This window comes from Mercenaria mercenaria, chromosome 4 (genome assembly GCF_021730395.1).
Source record: "Mercenaria mercenaria strain notata chromosome 4, MADL_Memer_1, whole genome shotgun sequence".
NCBI classification, from domain to species: Eukaryota; Metazoa; Mollusca; class Bivalvia; order Venerida; family Veneridae; genus Mercenaria; species Mercenaria mercenaria.
Window position 1 is genome coordinate 28,545,959 of NC_069364.1, and position 20,449 is coordinate 28,566,407.

At 35.4% G+C, this 20,449-nt stretch overlaps 1 protein-coding gene across 3 annotated transcripts in view; it reads left to right on the plus strand.

Annotated features, from left to right (window-relative positions):
• LOC123551322 (transcription intermediary factor 1-alpha-like) overlaps positions 1-20,449 on the plus strand; it is a 73,778-nt gene that overhangs the window by 45,815 nt on the left and 7,514 nt on the right. The window contains exons 1-2 of one of the 3 annotated variants that reach the window (XM_045340174.2): positions 1,956-2,554; positions 6,015-6,140. In XM_045340174.2, the coding sequence (XP_045196109.2) occupies positions 2,220-2,554; positions 6,015-6,140 (461 nt within the window). In that variant the 5' untranslated portion in view covers positions 1,956-2,219. Of the gene's footprint in view, positions 1-1,955; positions 2,555-6,014; positions 8,952-20,449 lie in introns of those variants that run through there. The other 2 variants (XM_053540845.1, XM_053540847.1) reach the window with 2 other exon arrangements.

Consider the following 20,449-nt stretch of genomic DNA (forward strand, 5'->3'; position numbering starts at 1 on the left):
TTAGGCTTGGCAATTATGTGTAAGGAAGTCACGCATTTACCGAAAGCTACAAATTTATGACAAGGGTTTGCATTAAAATGTGTCGATAGTTACGCATATGTGACAAGGGTTGGCAATCGAGTGAGCCACGGTAATCACAAACAGTTACGCATACGTTGCATGGGCTGACTGTCAAGTGTGTGAAAGTCCCAATACATAAAGGGAAAGTCTTGATAATCAACGAAAGCAACGCATATGCGTAAAGGGCTGGCAAACAAGTTGGTGATAGTCTCAGTTACGAATATATGGCAAGTGTAGGCAATGAAGTTATTGCAAGTCACGACAGTCACCGACAGCTACGAATATACGTAGAGGGTTGGCAAACACATTTGTGTTAGTCATGATAATCACCGACAGCTACGCATATGTGACAAGTGTAGGCAATGAAATGATTGCAAGTCACGATAATCACCGACAGCTACGGATATACGTAGAGGGTTGGCTAACACATTTGTGTTAATCATGATAATCACCGACAGCTACAAGTATGTGACAAGTGTATGCAATGAAATAATTGCAAGTCACGATAATCACCGACAGCTACGGATATACGTAGAGAGTTGGCAAACACATTTGTGTTAGTCATGATAATCACAGACAGCTAGGCATATACGCAAAGTGTCGGCATTCAAGTGTTTCTAAGTCAAAATAGTCAGTGACAGCTACGCAAACACCCAAAGTGTCGGCAATCAAGAGTTTGTGAGTCACGATAATTTTCCACAGCTACGCATATGCTCGAAGTGTAGGCAATGAAGTATTTGTAAATCGCAATAATTACCAACCGAATGTTTGTAAGTCACGATAATTAGTGGCAGCTACGCTTATGCATCCAGATTTGGCAGTCAAGTGTTTGTTGATGTCTGTTTGGCGCAGCAAGTCATTCTTTTACTTGCAGTAATTCTGTTATGCTTTCCTATTATTTCCTATTGCGTATGTATTTAGAAAGATATAATAATAAATCCTCAATAATAAAGTTTATAATTTATGAATTAACGCGCATCTATTTTTTGCACTGCATTAGATAGTGGTATATTCTGAGTACATATACGAGAAATTAATTTATTAGCAAAATGAGTGATGCAGTAGCAAACTCGCTTTATCTTCAAGCAATAAGTTGCCCATTTAAAGACACTGATTCTGGTATGCGAGGTATGTGGCCTATGGGGATGATACGGTCTGCGTATTGGCGGTAAGGGCAAATATACAATACTGGACCATTGATAGACTAGCTTCTGTTTATTATAATTAACTTGCATGTGCAGTACATAGATTCATGTGATATTTTATGTGATAAAAAACATAATAACTGAATAAAAAAATACTTGTCGTTTCTCTTATTCAGTTTTAAATACATTTTACATGTAATTATTTTCTTTATTAAATAAAGGTAAGAGTTTTCTAAAAGGGTGAGAATTGTTTTGCTGTAAAAGTTATAATTTAATTGGTCAATGACTGAGAAATTACAATTAGTATATATTCAACTAAGAAACATTGTGTATAAAATGTATTCTGAAAAAAAGCTGCATTGTAATCAATAAAATGCAAAACACAGGAAATAACCAATTATTTGTAAATATCAATAAAATTTATGATCCTCTGACATGGACTACATGTCAAGTCTACAAGGGGTTTATCGACCCTTATCAGACTGGGACAGACAGGATCATGTTTATTGGGGATTAAGATGTCTGGCATTTAGGGAGGTGGGGGTCACTTATACAGGCTATTTTTTCGCTTTAAACTATTTTTATACATTAAAATCAATTTTTTATCATTTGACAATCATCTGACATTTACAGAACCATGTGTAACATGATTTTGGCTTGATTGCACTATTTATTACAGGATTTTAAAGAACAATATTCAAACTTTTTAAGAACATTTACTAGTATTGATTTTGGTTTCTGTTGCAGTATATGCAGTTTCTGCACAATAATCACGTCAGCAGACTACTTCCTGATCAATAAGTGGATAATGCACATCAACATGTTGTGTCAGGACTTGAACTTTTTATTTAACCGTGTGGTTAAGTTTTACAAACGTTAAACTCGACGTATTGATTTTATCAAGCCAACAAAACTAAATAGACAACTGAGATATTAAATCTATCAGTTAACCTTGTAGTAAAACGGAAGACAGTAGACACTACACATCGTCAAATCAACAAATAACTAAATAAAATGGCGACGGGTGGGTGTGAAGTAACTTCGGACGAGTTAATTAATTTTAAATGTACACCTTGTGCTGAACTTAACAAAACTAAACAAGCTGTAAAATATTGTGTACAATGTCAAGGATATTGTTGCCAGACTTGTGTGGACACACATCGGGTATTTCCCACTTTAAAAGGACACACACTAGTGGATAAATTGAACTTAAAGTCACAATTAGTAGCAACTGAACTTCCGGTCGTCCCAACAGAAACATGTAGTACCCATGGGATAAAAATTCTGGACATGTACTGTGAGAACCATGACGTTGTTGGATGTACAAGTTGTATAGCTCTTGACCATCGGTATGTATTCCTACATTTTATGAGAGATTTTATGATAACTGCATTCCTACATTTTATGAGAGAACTGCTTGGATAGCGAGTCATTTTTTCTTGACATTCTGGTCATGGACTGGTATCATGGAGTTCATTCAATTTTACTAAAATAGTGATAGGAGGATGAACGGGTATTGTTTTTTAATATTTGTCTGTCCGTCACATGTGCGGATCCAGCCAATGTTCTCAGGTGGTGGGGGCGATGAATCCGACCGAACCCTTACTATGACAAACATGTGTCTTTATAATTTTTTTTATTATACTAAATGATTTGATGTATTTTTGTGGATATTAGCCGTTTACAGGAACTGGGTTGCCAAAAAGACGTTTGTTGAACAGGCTAAAATGGAAAAGTAGCCGGCCACCAAGAGTGGGGGTGGGAGTGGGAGGGGCGGCTGGAGGAGCGGGGGAGGAGCTCATGTCCCCGGAAAGTTTTGAAATTCTGCGCTTCAATCTCAGCATTCTGGGGCATTTAATAACACTTTTTTCACTACAACTTTATATGCAATATACCTCTTATTTTCACATTTTTATGAACTCAGCTGTTAAATTTGGGAAAAATAATAAAATTAAGATTTCTTAAAGGTAAAATTCTTTGTTTCTTTGAGATAGTTAACATAAGTATGAATTACGTCGGGGTGGTATGTAGTAGCAGCCACATAAACTTTGAATGCGGTCCTAATGTTGCCTCTTCGGAAAAAAACAGTTTCTTTCTTTTTTCTCTTCCCTCCTTTTCTTAGGATTTTCCAGGGGAGTGGGGGGGGGGGGGGAAGCTTGACCCCACTCTCTCTCTCTCTCTGAATTTGCTTATGCGTCTGTTTGCTTATCTGTTTGTACACTTGTGAAACCCCGTCGGATTTAACTTAGCGAGAAAGCATACATATGGCAAAGTCACAGATTGAGGTCAACATGTTTTTACTTTGATATTGTGTTGTTCTTCTTCTACTGTAGGCCATGAAAATATCTATAAATTTACTGTGAATGTTCACCACCAAGACGATATGCATGAAATATTTGTTTATATCCATCTTTTGTAATTGATACACTGTAATAGTATGTTATATTAGATAAATTAAATAAGAAATGTATTCATTAAATAATGATTGCCTTATTAAATATATGGTTTATCTATTACGTTGATTTAAGATCTCTATTTCACTAACCCGTAATGCTTTCCCTTTTAATAGTTTTGGCGTCATGCTTTCTAATTTTATTATGCATGTGGTGAGTAGAAATACTAAATTCGTGAATTTCAATTCTTGATTTATTGAATCCGCTTGACAAATCAGAGGCCCAAATAGTATGATTTAATCCAGTTTGTTCGAAAGATTCAATATTGATACTACATTCATTTGATATCCCCCATTTATGAAACTCGAGATGGATCTTCCACTTCCACTTATCAGCCTTATTCTTATTGTAATAGCCAATGGTTCAAGGTTTCAACTGAAACACAAATGTTAGTGTTGTTAATTTCGTGTCTTTCCTATCATGTGTACCCCTTCAAGAATATTTATGAAACTTTGATTGCATGTTCGTCTGCTACTACTTTTCGTGGTGACTTTCAGTGCTTCCAAAATATCTTAAATATTGTATTAAACGTGTCCAGGTGTTGGAAACAGTTTTGTTTTATCTTTTGGAGTCGTGAAGTCGTCAGACTATATATACAATTAAGTTCCGCTTAAACCTGTGCTAGGGGTTTGAGGGTTGCTGCACGTTATGCCTTAATCGGTAGTGGAACAGATTAACAAATTGGTTTTCTGGTTATTTTACCAACTAAATTTGAATTTTGATAGATTTTGTTATGTTGTAACAAAAGACAGAATCGGATTCCGTTTTTCCATTTTTTTTTTAGAACCTCCTGATTAATGTTGAATTTTTTAATCTAATAAAGTTTTGTTATATCGATACTTGATGTGTAAGTGGTATTGTTCAGTTTTTCAGCTTGAATTTTTCAGCGTGGGTGGTTCCGATACTCCAGCTTTTATATCATTTGGTATTGTTCAATCACTACTTGGATATGGTGCCTGCTTTTTAGTCCCTTACTGGTGGGACACAGGAGGGGACTATAGGAATGCCGTCCGTCCATCAGTCCGTCCGTCCGTACGTCCGCAAGTATGGATACTGCAATAACTCATAAAGTACTCAAGCCAGAATTAGGAAACTTGGTATGTAAAAGGAAGGCAATATGTAAATTTTGCATGTACATGACATATGCTTGTATGCCAAAGGTCAAGGTCACTACAGAAGGTCAAGTAAAAATTGTTTCTGTCCATAACTTTTATATGCATTGATGGATTAATGTAGTTGTACACAAAACGCTTCCCATAATCTATGCTTGTCGCTTAAAGGTCAAGGTCACTGTTCAAATCAAGTAAAATTTGTTTCTTTTTAATAGAGTTGAAGGATTTTTAGAACTTCACAGATATATTCCCCATGATAAGACAATGAGTCACGCACTTGACACATGGTGTCGGTCAAAGATCATGGTCACTGTTCAAGGTCACGTAAAATTGTTTATTGTTTCCGCTAGGGAACTTCTGTATTACCAGTGCAATACTCGATCACTTGTTAATTTTGTCTTTTGGCAGTTTCTGTGATATGCACGCTACATAACCTTAGATCCCCTCTCTAAATTCAAGTTTATCTAGTTCTGTCCATTGTTATTTTCCCCTAGACAAGTCCATTATTTCAACCAGGGACCATAAGCCGCTTTTCATGGAATTGCCCTCTGTGTACCATTGAAGGTTCCATGTACACAGCTGTATGAACACATCTGTATGCAAATTTTTTGTTTGGTACTTGTAACAGGTGCAAATGTTGAGTTCTGCTCCACCAGGACTAGAGAGCGTGGATGGTAAAATGTGTTTCCACTACTGTCAATGAACATGCTCAGTCAAACCGAGCCTTATAATTTATCGGGAGACCTGTGGAGTTCCACTTTTTCTAATCTATTATAGAGTAAATATTTTTGGATGGGAGCTCTAGGTTAGGGTTACTAAGGTAAGGTTGCTACGCTGATATAATTACACCTACCAATAAAGTAGCTGACCGATCACAGTCTTGGCCCAGGTAATAAGTAAATACGATTGGTTTTGCTACTCATTCTGCACGAACATTACAAGCTGGGAACCAGTAAATCTTATCATTTTGAAAAGTAACATCCTACATTACAATGTAGCTTCCATTTGAAAATACTCGTATTACACTAGTTTCAATTCTGAGAAAGTTGAATGTCCATCCACGTTTTGCTAGACGCTCTGTGCCCATAGTTAAAGTCACTGAGTTCTTAAAGACAAACTACAAATATATCACACGCTTGAGACAGGTATAAATTATATTTCCATACATTTACATCCACGTACAAAAACATTTTGTTAAAATAATTTCAATCATTATTAACTTGATCAATACTTTACTTTTACAGGAGTTGTTCAGACGTCCACCTTATACCGGACGTTATCGATAACCTTCTCAGCAAATCTGACGCAGGTAAAATGGACCGGAAGTTACAAGACATGAAGATGACGATGAAAGAAATTAAAACAAAAAGGTAAGCGCTTATTGAAAGGTTAATGAAATCTAAAACAGAGGCTGAAAACGAGATAAAGGATTTCGGAAAAGAGATGGAAACGCTTTTAAAATCTCTCGAGAAAGAATCTTTAAAAGAAATTGAAGAACAGTTCAGACAGAAAAAGCTACAATTAGAGGAGGAGAAAAAAGGAGCAGAAGATGAATTGGACTTTTTAAAACACGCTGAGGAGAGTCTGGAGAAAGCAGAAGGGAACAGAGCCCAACAATTTGTTTCCTTGAAAGCTGCACAGTATATAATTACTCAAACTGAAGAGATTTCTCGCTCACTACGATCAACAAAAGAAGATGCAAAGATATCGTTCGCTCCTGATTCAGCTATACGTAATTTTTTATTAAATTGTAAGACACTTGGTTCAGTCAACCACGATGTTTCCACACATTTCCAACAAAGGACATCGATGTATGCAATTAAAGCAATAAGAGAATTGAATATCAAAATGCAAAGTGATGCGTCATCCTGTTGGGTACATGGTTCCTGCTTTACGGAAGATGGTGCACTGCTTATGGTTGACTACTACAACAACACACTAAAAAGAGCAAACAATGTCACAACTTCAGTACTGGATCACTGTAACCTACCTGAACACCCTTACAGTGTATGCTGCGTAAGTAACCACGAAGCAGCCGTCACTTTAAGAAACAACACTATTCAATTTGTCTCCCTTGTCGGTCAGATGACGCCTACACGTCAGATAAAGCTGGACCATAATTGCTTTAGTATCGCTTACAAAAGAGATAGATTATATATAACTGATAACAATAAGGCACTCTATATACACGATATGACAGGAAACCTACTGCAAAAAGTTTCACAAAACATTACCGGGAATAATCTGTTTCAAGGGAGTCGGCATATTGCTTTCAGTGATACTGGAAACGAAACGTTTGTAACGTGTCTGTCTGCAGGCCTTATAGTTCTTGATGTGAATGCAAAACATACGAACACGTATACTGCTTCAGAGTTGTCAGATACAACAGGAGTTTGTTCAGATGGAAGAGGCAATCTGTTTATGTGTGGATACAGTTCAAGTAATGTTGTCCAGATTGGACAAGATGGAAATAAAATTGGTGAAATAGTGAAATCATTAAATGGACTGAAAAGTCCTCAGTCATTGTGCTTTGACCACCGGACTTCAACTTTGGTTGTTACACAATCAAAAAGCGACATAGTGAAATTATTCGATTTACAATAAGCATCACATAATTATACGTGGTTCACTCAAAGATATACACTGTATCTGAGAATTTCGTTTTTTTTTGTGTAAATCTAATGTAATTTGGCTTTCTTTCCTGTTTCAGTTACTAGTATTTACTTATCAGATCTGTTAAAATAATTAATATTGGGCAGAATCGTGTCTTTATTCTTTTCGTACATAAAGTAATGTTTCCTAAGAATCATTACAAAACTACATAATGCCATACAAAAGAAAATATTATTAATAGTACAATATTTTGTCTATTCTTTTTTGTACAATTCAGTAAACAGGATTCTGAAGAGTGTGTAGATTAACTTTATTGAAATCATCACACCCACTCAGATAGTATGATAAATTCATAAACCTGGGAACTTTTATCTGTGGGTGTTAAGATTGTAATGTTTGAATTACTAGTTTAGGATATTTGGTGCAATTTTTAATCCTAATGTCCAACAAAAAGTATGTTGTGTTAAGTTTCATGTTATGGGGTTTGTTAGCTGCTCTGAAGGAATTTTTCCAGAATAAGAAGAATGGAAATATTAAATAGATAGTAGTATTTGAAAGTACAATGTGCATACACTTTGCCTTGTATACTACCCATGGTCTGTGGTAAACCCCAGTGGTAAATATTACAAAACTAAATATATTTTAAATACCTACAAACTTTTCAAACTGAATAAGGAAATACGACTGCCAAAAGAGCTATATATTATTAATAACACGTTTCACATTTATCGCCTTTCCTAGGTAAGAATGTTGACACACAACTATTACACGCTCATTACACGCTCCGTGAAAAAAAGATTGTTTGATGTTCTCTGCGACATAGACGCATATCTGTTATTTATTGTAGTATGATGATAAATGACTTTTGTGCCAGTAAACTATTAAAATCTTGCATTTGTATGTTATATAGGTACAGAGGTTATATAGGTTCAGAGCAGCATATCCAGAAACATTCTCCTATTGTCAAAAGAAATATGTGCCTTTGTCGGTAACTTTTGTTGTGTGCAATGTACATAATACTGTGTTCACACATGGCTGGTATAAAAGTTTGTTTGGTATGAATTGCATTTCCAGACCTTCCCTTAAAAAAATTTGAACTGTGTATAGCCATGTGCTGAAAGAAGTGGGGTTATCTTTATGTCTGCTTGCTACGGATTATTGTAGTTACTTTGAGCATACCACAATGCAAATTAGTCATTGCTCATGAGCGCATCAGCCATGTGAGTAATCGTTAGATAAAAAAATGTACGAATAAATGACTTCAACCACAAACACGAAACTAATAAATTTTCAACACACTTATTCAGCAGGTTTTATAATGAAAATATGAAACAGGAAAGGAAGAAATTTGCACTGGACTTTAAAAGAATTATGTACGTACTACATACATGATCATCAAATTTTTTAACGTTACTAAATATATAAATTAATTGTGTCTGTAGAACTATATTCATGCGGTGTTTTAGTTGTAGTACATATTTATAGGGAATCGTTTCGATTGATCTCTCTGCGATAACATACGAGATACCTGATGGAACTTCAGTATCAAATAAAAAACTTGTCCTTCCGGCACTTGCAATGAGTGATTTTTTTAGAAGTCCTTTTTCCCTTGTGTCAGTAGACGTCTTTGCAACTTGTCGAACCGCAACGTTTTGCACATTGTAAACAAAGTAATGACCGATGGGTCGCTTTTATATGGTGGCATACTGAACTGCCACCACTTAGCTATTACTATATAGTAGTTTTAATGAAACTTTCGCGAAAATAAAGAAGGTTTACATGGAGACTAAAAATATCGTGAAAACATATTTTTTTCATGAATTCAAGGTGAATTTCTTAACATGAAAAATTGCTAGTTAGTGCACCTAACTTTTCATGAAAGGACACTTTTCAGTCGGTCGTTAAATAAATATTCAGAAGGGAACGTTCCAGTGGTTATACCGTCTGACTACGAAACAAGTGGTCGTGAGTTCGAGCCCAAGCTCCAACTAAAATTAGAAAAACATCTGCCCAGTGTAGGAATCAAACCCACGACCTCCTGCTTGCAAGTCAAGAGCTCTACTAACTGAGCTTACAGGGCTTCTGATTACTCAGAAGCCTCGAATAAATGCACTCCTCATCACTTTAGCTTTGAAGGCTTAACCTTATAGTGGAATCGAGAGCGGGGCAACATGTTGAGCTTCCAACAGAGTATAGCCATGCAAACCGCATGATGTTCATAACCTTCCTTATCATTTAGCCTTCCTTTACAGCGAAGCGAGGCATCAACTGTTTAGCTTCGAAGACAGTACTGCCCCTGCAAATAGCACATGATCTGGCAATTGTAGCCCGCACTTTCCAATTTATCTCGTCGCCAATGTTGTATTGTTAGGAGAAAATATCTGCCAAGTGTAGGATTCGAACCCACGATCCCCTACTTGCAAGTCAGGTGCTGTACCGTCTGAGCTAATCGAGAAAATATAATTTTGCTTTCATGAAAATTTATCTGGTTTCATGAAAAAAAAAAACACTATTATTTTCACGAAAATTTTCATGATTTCTTCCTTTTAGTGGTGCCAGTTTAGAGCATTAACTAGCAAAATTTTGTTTTAAAATATTTAACTAGTTTTCATGGTACGTTTCTGTTTTCATAAACTCCTCCATTTTTGACGTGAAAATCTCTTGACATTTGCTAAAACGTGCGTGAGTTGGATATAATAAAGATGTAAATTCCAAATGTAAACAAACGTAATCGTTTGCACGAGTACTCAGTGTTCTTTACAGTTCTGAAAATATAATGGCAGGATCCATCAGAAGGGAAAATTAGACCGTAACGACTATTATAGGGGGAAAATTGCGTCGTGATACAAATAGTGTCTTTATTAAATATGTCACTCACTATCTAGACGAAAATGTCTAAAAACACATAGGCCATAAACATGCATTTTCAATTTTAATTCGGTTGAGTTGAAGGCAGACCAATTCTCGCTTTAGTCAGTGCCTTACTTCATATTAGTGTATTCATTCTTTTATCGTTACATTGGTTATATCTAGTAATTGTCCATATTTTCGAATATGAAATTTAGGCTTAGTATACCTTTAAGATATCAAAATATGCTCTCTTATAATTTCATTCCAAACATGTTAGAGTCTTCATCAAATTTATGCACAGATATATATCCGTAGAAGCAAGTCACACAAACTGGGGGTAGAGGGCGGGGGCAACATATACTTTGCTCCCCCCCCCCCCCACCCCTACCATCTTTTGGAGACAAATATCTAAATCGTATTAATAAAGACATACCGATAATGAATTCTAAAACCTCACCAGAATTCCGCATCTGCATGTAGAAAATTTTCCAAAATTACCTATTCCTGAAGGGCATCCAAATTAAAATAATAAAATATTCCTTTGCCTGTGAAAAGATATAGGTCATTGATATATGTTTTCAAATTCATTCTAAACAACTAGCCGTGAATTGACTGACAGAAATATGCCTTAACTATACAAAAGGTCATAAATGGAATCTTAAATATCTGTGATAATTTCTTCCAAGATGACAGCGTATAAAATGCCGTAAAACATTGGTTACCTTAAGCTGTAACTCGTTTTTATCTAATTAAAGATTTTTACCAAAAATGTTTTCGTTTATTTTCTTTCTGAATATGATATAAAAAGGCATACACCTTTAAAGATATGCGTGCAAAATAAGCGTTATATGTCAACTTAAACCTGAAGAAATTCCATGGGAGGACCAATATCCTCAAAAAAGCAACATTTTATCAAATTAACACGGTTATTAAATCTTGTTTATCAATGCATGGACTTTCTTTGGTTTTTATCTGATCAGCGTCAGGGCGACAGAACGCCTATGGTATGGTCCTGTCTCCTTTTTTATTATCTATGAAATAATATATCTTATTTTGGGATTCGTCGTTAAATAAAATCATTGTTTAGAGTTCAGATGCAGAGGAATTTAGACACTGTATCACGAGGGCGCAGTCCGATTGATCAATATGATAATACTCGCCCGAACCACAATAATTTTATTCAAGGTGAGATATGTTCTGTGTTATTTCAATTCTAACACGTTACAAAGGATTTCAAAGTACATCCGTGACAACATCCATTAAATATTTGCCTATTTTCTGTTGTTTTCTCTTCCAATGCGCCTCTTGTGTTAGAATGTTGGCAAAAACAAGAGACAAATGCAAGGTGTTCGAAGTCGTTATGCTTGTACAAAAGATCTGAAATTTTATGCATTGATTCTGCAACATTTGTACAAACGTATCTTCTCCTGTTTCTTAAATGTGCATTCGTTTTAGCATCACATTGAATACTGTACAAGGGTAACGGAACATCTTTGCTCATGCATTTTGAAAAGTTCAGTACTTTAGCTAATTCCTGGCATATAATTTGTCCATTATGCACAAGGAATGACATAGGAATCTTAAATAAAATGCACGGAGAAGTCTAATGGACTGACTTGCAGGCTTTGGTTCTTCTTGATCTAGACAGTTTTACTATTATACTCATGGCGAGGTTTTCTCCTACACTGATACCTAACTTGTAACGAAATTTATTTTCTGTATTGATAATTCCTATCACGTAAAAACAAACTGTTAACAACAATATATTCTATTTTCACATATACATATATTGTACCCAGCATGTAAGGACTTATACATATACTACCATGCATCTGTGTAAGACAAACATTAGCCTCTACAGCTACTCCAGATTTCAACCTGTTTCCAGGATATATACCTACACTTACATATGTAGCTTGTTCCCGTGGTAGGGGCTCGAACTAGGTCCAAAATCTTCGAGATATGGTCAAAATGGTGGAAAAGTTCTATGATCGAACACTACCAGGTCACATTCAATGACCCCTCCTTTAGAACTACCCAGGTACCCGTTCTTGGTCGTACTCGTTTCCACACGGTCATATAGGGTGTGACTTTATTTCCTTGCCATATGGGTTCGAATTTGGACGAAAACCTAACAGACTAAATCATTATCAAAATAGTGATATTTGAAAGAGCGAAAGCGGTCAAGGATATTTTTTACAGATTTTATTATCTTTATGGTCATCTAGAGCTATCCGATGGCTAAAAGGTTCCTTATCACGGACAGGACCTGTATCTACGTATAGTATAATAATAACTGGAGTTAGAAATTTCAAGACATGTCTCTCGAAATTTCTATTTAGTATCTCGAAATTTTGAGTTGCCTTCCTCGTAATTTCAACTTTAAATTATGTTTGCGTTATACATATAGAAATTTTGAGTTAATGTATAACATGAACCTAATACATTGTATGCTGCTTTGTCGCAGCGTACAAAGAATAACAAATCATTTCTTTTCATTTGTAACTATGTTTAAACTGATGATGTTATTGATAAGATAAGAAGACATGTTTAATAAAGCAACTACATGCACATAAACATTTAGCGAGCGCATTGATTAACTGATAATAAAATCAGACAGACCGAATTTATCTCTGAGTCATACAAAAAGGAAGAGATAAAATGGCGTCCGGTGTGAGTGAAGACACATCAGATGAGATATTCAATTTTAAATGTTCGCCTTGTTTGGCTAATAATAGTGTAGGCTATAAGCCAGATGATTGTGCACTTTTTAGAAGAGTTTTAAATTTGTATGATTCTTGCGTATTGTATCATAATATTACAATTTTGATGTAGAACCCCTCCCTGCATGAACTGTTTTACAATATATAGGCCGATTTTTAGGAAACTTTACCAGTGGAGATTTTCATTGTACTTTTCATAACTTTTTAATTTTTTGCTCAATTCTAAAAATATCTTGTACAAATACTTGTCTTTTAAATGCCGACGCGACACATATATTTGTTTGGTGTTTGTTGCAAAAATTTTGGAGCGTGTCGAACTTTATTGATTTAAGCATTCTGCAGGTAAAAGATGTATATATTGACTTATTTTGTAAAAAATCATGTAAAGATTAAGGCTTGAGCCGTGCCAACTAGAATTAACATAAAAGTGGATAAAATGTCAATGTACGCATAAGTAGATTGATCTGAAACTTTTTAGTTAAAAATTTCATTGCAATGTTTTCATACAATGTTCAGAAGCTTATGACAAAAACAACTGGACTGTGACAAATAGTATTTATTGCAAGTATGCACGTATTCATTTGTAAATATTGACAAATATTATAAAAAAAACATGCAGATGATAGCCAATAAGACGTTCATATGAAATAAGGCAAAGTGTCAAAGCGAGCTTTACGACTTTGTTACTAGCTACTCGAAATGCGCAGATTCTTGAGAAAGTGTTCAAATAAGGAACAAAGGTAGTAAATTGCCGATTCTGCCTCTGTGGTCACACTGAACACTGAAAGTAGTCTGTGTCAGTATATAGTGCTATTTTCCCGTCTAGTTAATGAATTTACATGCCAAATATAAAATGTACTTAAACTTGAATGTCTGTGGATGATTTAGAGCTACGTAACGTTATATTGTTCTATATTTGTGTAGAACCTGCAGGGTCGAATGTAAGTGAATGTACGTACCTGCTGAAGTCTTCCCACGCAATATTATTGTTTTATCAAGTATCTCAGTCACGTGACCACGGCTTCACTGCATTATGGAAAACCCAATATTTTTTTTTATTTACTGATTGTCTATAGACTTTCAAGACGAGGGTTATCTCGCAAGAAATCTAACACTAGACATGCTGGCAAGAAAATACTTTGCATTGTAATTTTACATTGAAAATAGTAGCGGAGACATTCAGTACATTGTAACCTATAAAGAGAAAATTAAACCGTTGCCATTTCTTACAGGTACGAAGATAGTTATTAGCTAGATATGTCCCTGAAGAGCCGTGGCATTTTTTTCCAATTTCATTCTAGAATATTTCTTTCAAAATGTTATCATTTTTCCATCTAGCTGGAAACTTTGATAAATAATTGATAAGTAAGTTTGAGCAACCGGATGACGTTACAGTATTATCATTATTATTGTACCACATATATATAGCGCCCTTTCCATGATAAACATGTAAAGACGCTTTACATAGCACAAACGAAGCCTAGCAGGGTGAGAAATTAATCGTCTGTGCTCTCTACTAGTACAAACACAGAATGATCTGACCAGCGGGACAGAGTGAGAAAAAGCCGCTTTTAATAGATCAGTTAATTTTTTTTACGATATTGTATTTTGTTTCATGATTAGATCTGCTATCATCAAATTTAAAATGCTAGGTATCTTATAATCGTAATGTAATTTTAAATTGTTTTCTATAATAGTTCAGTTACCATTTGTATTGAACATTATATAGATGTAGTTTATGTAAAGCACTTTTGAACGTATTTTCATATGGAAAGAATGCTATATAAATATGGTATATAATGATGATAATAATAATAATAATAAAGGGAGACAGACTTGTCCGGTTAACGTAGCTTAGTTCTTTGTGAATAGACAATCTGGTTCTTTAAACGTGTCCGGTGTATAGCTACTATACACACAAAGCCGTATTTATTTGGAGAAACCAGTACAGTCCTCTTACCGGACGTTTTCTCTTCACTGCACAAAAAAAGAAACAATTTCTCCACGACAGTTTTAGAATCCATCAAATGTATGAAAGTCGAGTCTGTGTTAAATACGAAATTAAATGTATCTTTATGTCGAGTTCTGTGTATCTTTATCAGTTTGTTTTGTCAAGTTGTGCGCAAAACAACACACACACTTTCAAAATTTTGTTATGATGTTTGAGGTATGTGCCAGGACGACACAAAGAAACGTGTTGCCTAAACCACGCGCACGCCAGTGCAACATCACGAAACATCCTAAAAGCGCCACCATAGATAAATCAATGTCATCATTTCATCTGACAACATACGGAAATTATCACGTATATCGCAGAATAATTGAAGACGAGTTCAGATGTTATCATCGACGAAATGAAATTGTTTAACGGGCTGAATAGAAAACGACAAGTTTTATATAAACAAAGTATACATCAGTTGACGATTTCGCGGAAATTGACGTTGAGGCACACCGAGGCAGATTCCTCGGTGTTCTGGGTTTTCTTTAAGCAACGTGTTATTTTTTTTTTTTTTTTTTTTTTTTTTTTTTTTTTTTTTACATTTGATACATCTATAAAAGTTCTGTTTTCGCTCTAAACAAAACAGATACATTTGATAAAAATATCTTACCTGATTTGTCTATATATCAGGTATTTTTGTAAATGGTTTATTCAAATCCTCTTCGTAGATGTAAATATTTCTTTGTCCATTTTAGGATTTCTGTGTACTGAAAACTCATTTTGATGTGTCCAGTCAAGAAATGCCCGAGTCATATATACATATTGATGGAACTGATATCTCGACTTGACTTTTTTTTACACTAGCTTACGAAAGAGACATTGAGTTTTGGTTCTTGTGCGATTGTAGAGTCAACGGTAACTTCTAAACATAGTCACACATTTCCCTCCAATTATTTCTCATATAAGCATTCAATTTTGTACTTTTGCTTATGAATCACACAAAGTTTTACTAACAATTTCATAATCTGGCTTTTAAAACGTACCATTTTCTTGTGGAAGTTAAGAACTTCTGAGCCCACTACCTGTTCTCTTCATTGAATTTTCCACATTTCTCTAAGAGGGTCCCGAACCCCACTTCTACTTTTACTCAAATTACACAGACGAACCTGATTTGCTAAGTGTTGTTTTTTTGTCAGAGATGGTGTAAATGTCCCATTTATCTTCTATCAATTTAAAATTTCGCGGGGAGGACCCTGGACCCAATCTCTATTTCTACTCTAGTTATGCAGCCGGGAAATGTGTACATTGCAACCTGATTCTCTCAAATTCTTTATCAGAGATGTCTTAAAATGCACCATTTTGTCTTTTATAATATCGAAGTACTCTTGGTGAGGACCCTTGAAATCCCATCTTTACTTGTATACCAATTATGCAGGCGACTTGTGCAAACTTTTTAACCTTATTTCCTCATATTTTTTTTTCAAAGGTTGTTTAAAATGCACAGCTTTGACCCCGAACACAACCCTCTACGTGTACTCCAATTAAGTAAGCAGGTAGTGTGACATTTTGCTCAGATGTTTGTCTGAAATCGCTTGAAACTAACACAGCTGTATTGTATAGTGTCAAAACTTTTCAAGACCTCAACTTGGCTCCAATATTGCGGACGAGTTGTGGGTACATTTCTGAAATGTTTTGTCGAGATTGTTTTATCTGAAATAACTAAAATACACCATTTTGTCTTGCAGAATTTCAAACAAAATCTCAGGATGGGCCCCTGTAACCTTGCATTAACATATGCTACAACTCAACATGCTTTCTATGGTTGAAGAAAAAAATGTTCAAATTAACTGATGACTTGTAAGATAACAGTTTGTACCTAAGCCTATATATGAAACACTATAGCGTAGTCACACCCGTAATTGTATAGTTGCTAACAACAAGTTCAGTTACAAGGTTTACTACAACTTATATTCTTACTTCATGTTTACTCATATAAAAATCAAAACAGAAATGATATCGAATCTTAGAATACAAATTGTTATAGCACATAGACTATATCTTGGGGCCTCACAATTAGATCTCGTCCAAAGGACTTACAGTAAAACATCTTTGATTGGCATTTAAGTTATAATTTTTATCTACTTTGGTGGAAAGGCAGATATTACACATCACGCACTAGCTAGAATATTGATTAGATAGACATCATATATACCACGTCTGAATTAACATATTACTAAAGTTACGAATTATAAATTTAAACGCACGTGATAAAGCTTGAAAAATACAAGGATACTGTTAATAAGGAAGGTGATGTAGCACACATATAACATCTGTTGTTTACAACATTGCAAACAAAATTCGTGACCCGGCAAATTGGTTACATGTATAAGTTTAAGACAAACTTGAAATGCAATATATACGTAATACATGTACATTGAATGGACATTAAAAGTAAATAAAATCTATTACAAAACAATAATTCATACACACATTATAATACAAATATGTAACTATGTTACAACTCTTTTTTCCGAAAGAATTCTGCCTCCGTGTTTTTCAGGGCTTGTTACGGCACTGATGTTTCAATCATGTCTATTTTATAAAAGATAAGGGTAAAGGTCTTGCTTATTATCGTGTCACCCCTTTTAAAAGGGCTAACCAATTTGGTTTATGAGACACATTTATTGTGCGTACCAATTGCCTCCCTACTCCTAGCACTTTGCGAAGGGCCGGGCGGATAGAAGTAGGTATTCGGAACGAGTCCCATGACAAACATTCCCATTCGACCTCCTGGTCCCGAGGAGGACGCCTTAACCACTGTGCCACGGTCACCGGTAAGTGTCAATATATAGAACATGAAAATGTGAATAAATACAAGGGCCAATTCTCCTCCTCCCCCCCCCCCCCCCCGACCCCGTCCTGCAATGCTTACATTAAGGGAACATCTTAAAGATTTGTAATGGTGACAAGCTTATGGCTAATAACTGTGTTTATGTTATTAATTTTCCTTTACTCGCATCCGACCTTGATCTGAAGGTTTAAACTTGTTCTTGACCCTGAGAACAAATTGCTGGATATTTCTGAAGGACAGAAAACAACTGAAATAACGGTGCTGAAGGCAAGAATCTGATATGTGTCGGACATTGACAGCCAAAGATAGTGTATAGAGACGGACAGACAGACAGACTGAAATACTGAAAAAAGCTCGTAGATCACGAAATGCCCCCCGCCCTCCACCCCTTCATGCATTCAGTAACTGCACAAAAAAAACAGAACCTATTCGGTCATTGTGCACTGAACGTTTGACGTACTGACATCAAATCAAAATAAAAGGTCATTTGCCAGTCATAAATGACCTCTAGATCAAATCTGATTTTAGACCAAAGCATTTTCTTGTTATTTGACAAAATATTTTAACTGTTCTTGGTCAATATTTTACCTTTGATCTATTGATCTCAAAATCAACAGGTGTCATCTGCTGGTCATGATCAACCGCCCTATCAAGTTTCGTTAATTTCGTGATTCTAATCCTAAGCGTTCTCAAGTTATCATTCGGAAACGGTTCAACTGTTCCGGATCGCTGTGAACTTGACCTTTGACCTACTGGTCTCAAAATAAATAGGAGTCATATTTTGGCCATGATCAACCACCCGATAAAGTTTCGTGATTCTAGGCCTAAGGGTTCTCAAGTCATCGTCCAGAAACTGTTTGACTGTTCTGGATCCCTTTGATCTTGGCCTATTGATCTCAACATCGACAGAGATCATCTGCTGGTCGTGTCAAATATTCTTATCCATTTTCAAAATCCTATGCCAAAACATCCTTGAGATATCATCTGGAAACTGTATACCTGTTCTTCGTCAATTTGACCTTGACCTTTGACCTACTGACCTCAGTATCAGGAGTGGTCATCTGCTGGTCATGATCAACCTTTCTATAAAGTTTCGTGATTCTAGGTCCAAGCGTTTTCAAGTTATTGTCCAAAAACTCGGGTCACTGTGACTTTAACCATTGACAAAGTGACCTAAAATCGATAGAGATCATTTGCTGGTCAGTCATGACCAACCTCCTTATCGACTTTCATAATCATATGCACAAACATTCTTGAGTTATCATCTGAAAACTGTAGACCTGTTCTTCGTCAATGTGACCTTGCCCTTTGACCTACTGACCTCAAAATCAATAAAAGTCATCTGCTAGTCATGACCGAGATTTCTTTTAAGTTTCGTGATTCTAGGACCAAGCGTTTCCAAATTATCGTCAAGAAACTGTTTAAATATTCCCGGTTACTGTGACCTTTGACCTTTGACCTACTGACCTCAAAATCAATAAAAATAAATTTGCTGGTTATGACCAACTTCCCTATCAAATTTCATGATCCTAGGTTTAAGCGTTCTTGAGTTAGCATCCGGAAACCGATTGTTCAACATATTAAAAGACCGACAGACAGACCGACAGACAGGCCGACCGACTTCTGAAAAACAATATACTCCTCCTTCTTAGCACGGGGGAATAAAAATATGGCTTCACAACTAATCAACATGTCATTTACTACTTACAACATCGTTTTCGGAAAGATAGCTAAACAAAACTTTTCAAAAATTAAACTTTAAATGTACCATTATAAATGTTGTCCAATTTTTCTATAATTTTACAAATTCAAGGGCCGTTACTCTCATATATGCATATCTATTTCAATTTTTAGCCCCTAGACTGATTAATAATTTCCTTTGACATACATTTCGCATAAAATTTTGGGAATTTGTATTTCATAAAACAAGTATATTGTGGATGTTGTATACTAATACCTTTTATAAATGATTTCAAGGGGCATAACTCTTACCCTTATTATTTACCATAAAAGGCTTGGTAGAGGTGGGTTCTACATCTAAACTGTTCTGTTATGGATAGTAGTATTGTATTAGATAAAGATTAAAACTCTTCTAAAAAGTGCACAATTCGGCCATATTTTCAGCCTTATAGCCTACACTATAATCGGAATAGAGAAGCTGCGAAATATTGCGTGGAATGTCAGGGATATTATTGTCAGTCTTGTGCTGACGTTATTCATATGATACCTGGTTTAAAAGTTCACACACTTTTGGATAATTCAAATTATAAGTCACCAAATGTCCATGCAGGATTACCAGCAGTACCGACGGAGAGATGTAGCATTCATGAAACAAAGATCGTGGACATGTACTGTGGTAATCATGATGAGGTTGGTTGTACAACCTGCATGGCTTTAAGCCACAGGTATATTTGTGAGAATTTCATAATTCAGTGTAATAAACTTCAAATTTAATATGCGAACGTTACTATTGATTATTCAGTTGTAAGTTCTACTACATGTATTAGTCTTTTTACGGATCACGCATTAAGTTCTTTTTATCTGATTTTGAATGCATTTACAGTTTTGTAATTTAATACATCTGCATATTGTATATCAATTTATACAGGTAGCGTTATCTATAAAAACTGCTTCTTATAACATACACTCCCGACTGTCCATCATCGATATAGTTTAGAACATCAAACATTTTAAAATGTAATT